The sequence below is a fragment of the Camellia sinensis genome, chromosome 7, assembly GCF_055761805.1.
Source record: "Camellia sinensis isolate YWXY chromosome 7, ASM5576180v1, whole genome shotgun sequence".
Taxonomy (NCBI): Eukaryota; Viridiplantae; Streptophyta; class Magnoliopsida; order Ericales; family Theaceae; genus Camellia; species Camellia sinensis.
This window is the reverse complement of record NC_138967.1, coordinates 5765001-5772906: the sequence shown is the minus strand read 5'-3', so window position 1 is coordinate 5772906 and position 7906 is coordinate 5765001. Positions and strand designations below refer to the sequence as shown.

Sequence of the window (7906 nt, the reverse complement as noted above, 5' to 3'; positions counted from 1 at the left end):
CTGGAAATGATCCCAATTCAATAGTAGATTGCTTCAGTTGGAGGCTTCGGCCTGTTTGTTAGGGTTTTCGTTTTCTATTTTCTATTTTCATTTTGCAGAAAACACACCAGACAACTATAATCTTTATGATACTTGCTATTTGCATTTGTTTTGGGATTTAGAGGGTTGGTTTCATCAATGAGTTATATTGGTGCATACAATTTGCCTTGGTTGAATTGAAGCTCATATGCAATGCAAGTAAAAAATGTCTAAAGATTTGGGCAAAGAAAGTTACAGGAAAAATCAAGAGATTTAAGTTTTAGAAAGTTTTACATTTTGTTGAAAGTGTATATACCCTAAAGACAAAGATTAACAATACAAATTAAATAATGTATAATCATTTTAAATTCATTAATTAATATTCATAAGTAACAAAATGATTGTAACCCTTAAAAAAACTTTCTTAATTCACCAATAATAATATATCATGTTACATATTAATTTTTAATTTATCATAAATTCAATCATGTAACACCAGTGAATTGTAAATTGTATATTGTGATTGTTAACAGTTTTTAGTAACAAAAACCCATTGAATAATGTGGGCTGGCGTGAATACCTAGAATTTAAATGCTTCTTAATTTAAGGTCTTAAGTTAATATTTTCCCAACCTATCTATAAAAAAATAATAATAATAATTTCCTATATTAAATATGCTATGCTAATGACGTAGTGTGGTTATTACAAGCCACTCAAATTTATATCTTAAAATAAAGTGCTTAATGGTGTCATGTTTATCTAATTTGTTTGACTACTTATCATCCCAAAGATATTCTAATCAAAGGCCGGCTAACCAATTGCCTTCTTTTGGCAACACCCATTGGCCATAAAACTAAAAACAAAGTACCCACTCTTTTGTATCTAATTATAATTTGACAATTTTTTTAAATATATATATTTTTTTATGAAAACTATAAATTGACAATGTTTGATGTAACATTGTGAGCCACGTATCCTTAAACCACTACAAAAAGCATAGTGCTATCAAACATATTTTATGCAAAAATTATTTAACTTATCGCAATCATTTCATTATCAAACAAAAACCTTATCACTTAGAACTTATAGTTTTAAAAAATAAAAAGTCTATTATCCTCGATTTTAAGCATAAACATATTTTTTAATTTTTTTATGAAATATGAGTTAAGTATGGATTGAGTTTGAAGTGATGTGATAGAGAGGTGATGTGACTTAAATAGGATAGTGACTTTTTAACTTTTTTAGATTATAACAAACAAGGCCTTAATCAGAAACTGACTCGTAAAGTTTAAATCTATGGTCTATATTCAAAGTTGTTATTATAGGTCATACTATAAACAAATCTGAATCCTTAATCGTTAATTTTGAATAGATATTTGGGTCTCAATTTTTGAGTTCCCAGAATTGTTCTTTAAAAAATCTACATTTACATCATCTAAGGTTTTGTGGGTTGGTGGTTAGAGTGTAAAACAAATCAAATTACTTGCGTTCGACTCATTAAAAGATGGTTTGAGATTAACTCATTATGTAAATAAATCAAATTTAAATATATTTTAAAATTTGTAAATTTTTCTAATCAAACTTGAACAATCTATTACTTAACTCAACTCAACTTAATTATATGTCAGTTCATGATCAGATCGATTAAAACTCATTTGAGATTTATTCAAAAGGTGAACAAATTAAAATGTAAACACATTTCTAAAATGATTAAATTTTCAAATTAAATTTAAATGATTTATTATTCTACTTTTTCATAGCCCTATTGATGACTTAGCCAAATGGTGAAGACATTGAACAGGTGGCTTCCTAACCCTTTCACCCACCACTTCCAAAGTTAATTATTTTGATGAATTTAGAATTTCTCATGTTCTCTCCTACATTAAAAAATTTAAATTTTTGTATGAAATTTTATGTGGACAATTTTATAAATATTTACAATTGACTATTTTGATTACCATATTTTATTGCCGCTCTTTTGCACCCACGAAAATAATTTACAATATCTAATGTCCTAGATTCGATTATTATATGCCACATACCAACTTTGTCCATATATCATTCTAGAGCTTTCATTAGTTCATAATTAACTTCCAACAGTGCTTAATCGTTAGTACTTTGTTATTGTTGTGGTTAATGGGCATACCCTCATTGTCCATATTGCCCCCTCCATCCACTATTGTTTGGCAACTATAAGGTCTGTTTGTTTTCTTAACTAGGTTAGGTGAGATTATTAGTAAGGGAACAATTAGTGATGAGACTAAGAAAAATTATAATTATTTGATAATCAGTGAACTATCAATAGTTCATGTTTGTTTTGAGAGATAAGAGTGAGATTAACCATATAAAATTCTACAAATACCCTTGTTGCATTACAATCAAATTTGAGTTTATACCAACTAATAACTGCATTACATATTTTAATATTAAAAAAAGAATTAATATTAAAAATTATATTTCATAAATATATATATATATATATTATTTGGTACTATTTTATTTTTTGAATATAATTTTGTTTAGTATAAATACTATTATCAGATGATGGAATAATTAAAAAAAAATGATAGAAAAAAGACCATACTAATCAAGTAGAGTAAATAAATTAAGTAGAATAATAGAGGGCAAAATAGTAAATCCCCCTCTAATTCCAAGGGATTGTTTTTCTAATGAGTGCTACTATTAGCACCTCATAAATTATTTTGGACCCCCCAATTTTTAGTTTTTTTTTATTACAATAATAACCTCAAATAAAATTACTACAAAGGACATTATTAATTTTGGGACACTCCATCTTACAATTAAACCTACACACCCACTACATCATGAATTAGGGTTTATAAGAGCACTCACCTCCATCACCACCCATCTATCTTTTCCAAATCCCACCCTCAAAACCTACTAACCCTTAAAACCTTAAAAATCCTTTGGCGGCAATATTCCGGCGATAATAGTGACAACCATTTGATTACCTACACTTTTCCAGCTATGACAATAAGTGAAAATTTTTCTGGTGACTACAACTCCAGAAGATAAAAGGAGTACAACAATAAAAATTTAGAAGAAGTTCATAACTTTGATATTGTTCTTAGCTCAAAAAAAATTGACCTTGTAAGGGTAAGTTTCTTCAATAAAATGGCAAAAATAATAAAATATGTTCATTATTTTTCGAGACTGAACTTCCGAACATATGACCGAAATTCAAGAACACAGGCCCAAACATTGTTTATTTGTTTGAGAATCGGTAATCGAACATTGATTTTGAACTTTTTGTGATCTGGGATGAGTACAGAATGAAGAAAACTCGAAGAACTAAACCGTTTTAAGAACTGGGAATCGAAGATTTTAATCTCTGAGAAGTGATTGTATGATAAGGTTGGTGACAACCATAGACAAGTTTTGTATTGGAACATCCCCTGAAAGATTATTGTGGCTCAAATTAAGAACTTGGACTTGAGAACAATGAAAAATATCAAATGGGAAATTGGTTAAATCCGCAAAGACAGTATTCTTCTTCTTCTTCTTCGTGGATTTTGAAAAGGATGAGACTCTTTTCCTTCTTAGTGGATTTTGTTAGGATTTTTTGGAATGGAGTTTTTTTTTTTAGTATGGGGGGTGTGCATTCAATAAGTGGAATGTTTAAGGATAGTTTTAATATTATTTGAGGGGAAAAAATAAATTTTAAGAGTTTCAAACTTTATAAGTACAGGTTCAAAGAAATGGAGGGTTCAAAATAATTTATAAGGTGCTAATAGCACCACTCTTTTCTAATACCATCTCCCATTGGAGACTACTAATCCCATCCATGAATGCCTATCATAGTCCTAAGGTATTGTGAATCATCTTCTCCATTTTGTAAACAAACACAATATTAGTGGACCCCACATCTATCTTAATCCAATCTCATCCCCTATAACCCAAAACAAAAGAAATGAGCTTTATAGTTAGAATTTGTGGAGTCTACCATAAATCTTATTTTAGTGGCTTCGAGTTGTTTATGGTTTTGAATCATTTATCTTATAAATTTTTGTATGTAAATATTCTTAAGAAAAAAAATTAAATTGAGTTAATAATTATAGTGATATATTTTCTTAAACAAAATAAAGTGAATTAATGTAATTATAATTATCAAATCAATATAATTTTTATTTATTTTTATGAATCATCTCTTTCATAGGCCCACGAGATGAATGATTGATATTCCCATAAAATATCCCTATAAAAAGGCTCAGGACACCCTGACAAACTCAAACTACACATTGCTAGTCTACACAGTAGATTAGTGTGAATCTAATCCCTTGAGGCCATGTTTGTTTAGGAGAAATAGGGAGGGAGGAGGGGAGGCAGCACAATATCATATGATGTAAGACTAACATATTTTTTATCTCTCTACCAAATTAGATTTAGCAAATAAATCTAATCTTGTCCTATACTATAATCGACCATAACCAAGCATAACAAAAGAAATCCTATATCTCTAATATTACATATCCTCCCCAACAACCAAACAAACAAGGCCTAAGGGTATTAAGCCAATTTGATATTCATAGTTACGCACACACAAACGTACGTACTCAGCTGGGGGTTTATAAGGAAGAGAGACAAAGAACAGAGTGAGTAAAAGCCACCTGAAAAAACCTTTTGAGTCTCTCTGTCTAAATCAGTTTGCCACGCCGGAAATTCGCCGGAGTTCCGTAACTTCAACCGAAAAAACAAAGGTGTGTGTTTTGTTCCTTAAATCTCTATTACACACACTGCACGATCGTTGATTTTCAGTTTTGTTATTTGATTCTCTCTCTCTCTCTGTTCCCTGTTTTCTTAGCAACCAAACAAAAGATTTTCAATACCCTTTTACTTCTTCCGCTTTGGTCTGAAAATTAGAGAGAAAGAAAAGCATTTCTTTTGGAAATTCATGTGGTAATAGATATATATTTACTGTTCTATTCTGTTCTGTTTGCTTGGTCTCTAAGAAAATGAAAGAGAAGATACCAAACTAGATATACACTGGTTTTTTGTTTATTTTGTTTGGAGAAAACTTTTTTTTTTTTTTTCTTTACATTTAAATCACATTTATTTGGCTTAATTTTACTGATTTTGTAATATTTTGAACCCTATGCCATATGAAAACATAAGATTAGGAATTTCATTTTCATTCCACTTTTCTCTGTTTCTCAGCAATCTTTAATTTCTTTTTCTTTTTTGATTCTGTGAGTGTGAGTAGGAAAAGCACTCAAAACCTTGGAACCTTTCCACTTCTATTGTTTGAGTCTCAATTTGGTTTCGTTTTCAAAACCTGCTTTCTAAAAATTCAAAAACACCTATTATTTTCATATTATTATTATTTATTTTTTTTGGTGCAAAATTAGTTTGTGAAAATTTAAAAACATCTTTTTGGTGCTTGTTTTCACCAAATTAGTTTTTCGTGTTTTTCATAAAACAGTTTCAAAAAAACGAAACCAACATCCAATTAGAATTCTTTGTATGCAAAATATAGAATTCCAGATTTTATTTTTGTATATTGAAGTATTGAACTTAAGTGCAGATGGTACAATTCTCAGTTCTATTCAATGGTTTGGCTAAAAATATACTGGTTAAGAATGGAAAGAAAAGTAGGAGTGATGTTGGGAGAGAAGCTGCAGATTCATTGGCTAAAGAAGCAAGGAAGAATGACTTGATGTTGAGTTCTTCAGGCACCGTTAATGGCGAACGGTCTGATAATTTTGTGTCGGTTTTCTCTAAGGGAGGGAAGAAAGGGGTGAATCAGGATTGCCTTGTTGTGTGGGAGGTAATAAACCATATGTTAACATTAGTAATAATAACTATTTGCATTACATTACTTTGTTTGTTTGGGTACAAAACATTTTTTCAAAAAGATTTCTAAAATATGGTTTATGCAGTTGTTGGCTTTTTGTAAAACAAAATACGAAAGTTAACGGAAAAAACTTAATTGGGCTAAAGACGTTTTTCAAATTAAGTTTTACCAACACAAACACCAACACCCCACCAGTATCCAGGGCCGGCACTGGGCTAAGGCTGGTGAGGCCTGTGTCTAGGGCCCAAAAAATTAGGCCCAGAAAAGACCCCAAATTTAGTCTTACATTATATTAAAAAGTTAAAATAGCTCAATTCTGTTTAATTAATTTAGACCATTTTAAGGGGGCCTCAAAAAATTTATTTGGCCCAATTGATAAAACGCCCAATTAAAAAATATTTATAAGTTTTAGTTGCTGGCCCAATTAAAAAAATAAAATATATGTATATGTATTAGTCGTTAACTTAATTTTGTGTAGCATATTTTTTTTCTCTTTATGGCCCAAATATGTGTTTTCTAGTATTTTTTTTTAAAAAATATTTTACACAATTTTTATTTATTTATTTTGTAGATACATCTAATTTAGATACGCTTAAAAACTATAATATTTATATATATATTTTTAAAAAAGCGTCACCAAATACAAAAAATATAAAAAAATACGAATTGCAAACTCAGACAATTATTTTTAAAAAATCTAAACCAAACAGAGTGATTTTATTTATATTTTTTTATAAATATCTAAAAAGGCTCCGAAAAATTATTTCGCTTTAGGCCTTCGGAAACTCAAGGCCGGCCTTGCCAGTATCATCGTTGCTTCCACTACTATTATCACTCACTCCACTGCCACCCCCACCACCGATACAATCACTAATACATTAATTTTAAGGTTTCAACTGAACATAAGAAAATTCTGTGAAAAATATTTTTAGAGCCAAAGTAAAGGTAACTAAAGTCCGAAGACAGTAGCAGTGGTCCCTACTAGCACCACCACCACTAATATAATCACTTGCATATTAGTTTCAATGTTGCAATAAAACATAGGAAAACATTTTCTATGAAAATAATTGTTTTCTACCAAAACAAACGGAGCGTGAGAACCACAATCAGGACATGTCAAAATAATGTATCCCTTGCATTTTTGTTGGTACCATCAGCTCCAATTGATGAACATGAATTGTATGACAGGAATTTGGATGCCAAGAAGACATGATCTTTTGCGGGATCTTTGATGGCCACGGCCCCTGGGGTCACCTGGTCGCAAAAAGGGTTAGGAAGTTAATGCCATCGTCTTTGCTTTGCAGTTGGCAAGAAACCCTTGCTCAAAATTCACTGGACCTGAATTCAAGCACCGAACCAGACAAAAGCCTTAATCAATTCGATATATGGAAGCAATCTTATTTAAAGACTTGTTCTACCGTTGACCAAGATCTAGAGCAGCATCCTGGGATTGATTCTTTTCATAGTGGTACAACGGCTTTGACAATTGTTCGACAGGTAATGAGAAATGCCAATCGTATAAATTTTTTGTGACGAGTGATGTATATGCTTGGATTGGTACATTGTTTTGTTCTTCTAGTTTTGAATATGAAATTATTCTTTGAGTTATAATTATTTTTGGTTCTTCCGGTTTTGAACATAAAAAAGGGATTTCTAAATCATTCTGTTAAGATGATTAGTTAATAAGTTATGCTGTTGTCCTCTGAAATTGTTGTCGGTTTTGCATACTAAATTTGAGGGATTTTTTAAGGTTGTGTATATATCTTTCAAGTTCAAAATAGACACATTTTGATGTTTTTCTGATTTGATGTTTCTCAGGGTGATCTCATTGTTATAGCAAATATTGGTGATTCTCGGGCTGTGTTAGCCACCACTTCCGATGATGGCTACTTGGTACCGCTTCAGCTTACAGTTGACCTTAAACCCAATTCGCCTCGTTAGCTCTCTCTCTCTCTCTCTCTCTCTCTTTCTCTCTCTCTCTCTCTCTCTCTCACTGAGTGTGCGCACGTGTACTTACAAGTGCATGTGTTTAAGGATTTTAACTCGTGTATTCACAAATGCAGAAGAGACTGAAAG

At 30.9% G+C, this 7906-nt stretch overlaps 1 protein-coding gene across 1 annotated transcript in view; it reads left to right on the top strand.

Moving 5' to 3' along the window:
* Positions 1–4248: 4248 nt before the first annotated feature.
* LOC114263594 (putative protein phosphatase 2C 34) overlaps positions 4249–7906 on the top strand; it is a 4455-nt gene continuing 797 nt past the window's right edge. The window contains exons 1-5 of the mRNA XM_028204154.2: positions 4249–4736; positions 5561–5803; positions 7019–7327; positions 7649–7766; positions 7894–7906. The exon at positions 7894–7906 is cut by the window's right edge and continues 220 nt beyond it. Coding sequence (XP_028059955.2) covers positions 5561–5803; positions 7019–7327; positions 7649–7766; positions 7894–7906 — 683 coding nt within the window. The 5' untranslated portion in view covers positions 4249–4736. The remainder of the gene's footprint in view (positions 4737–5560; positions 5804–7018; positions 7328–7648; positions 7767–7893) is intronic.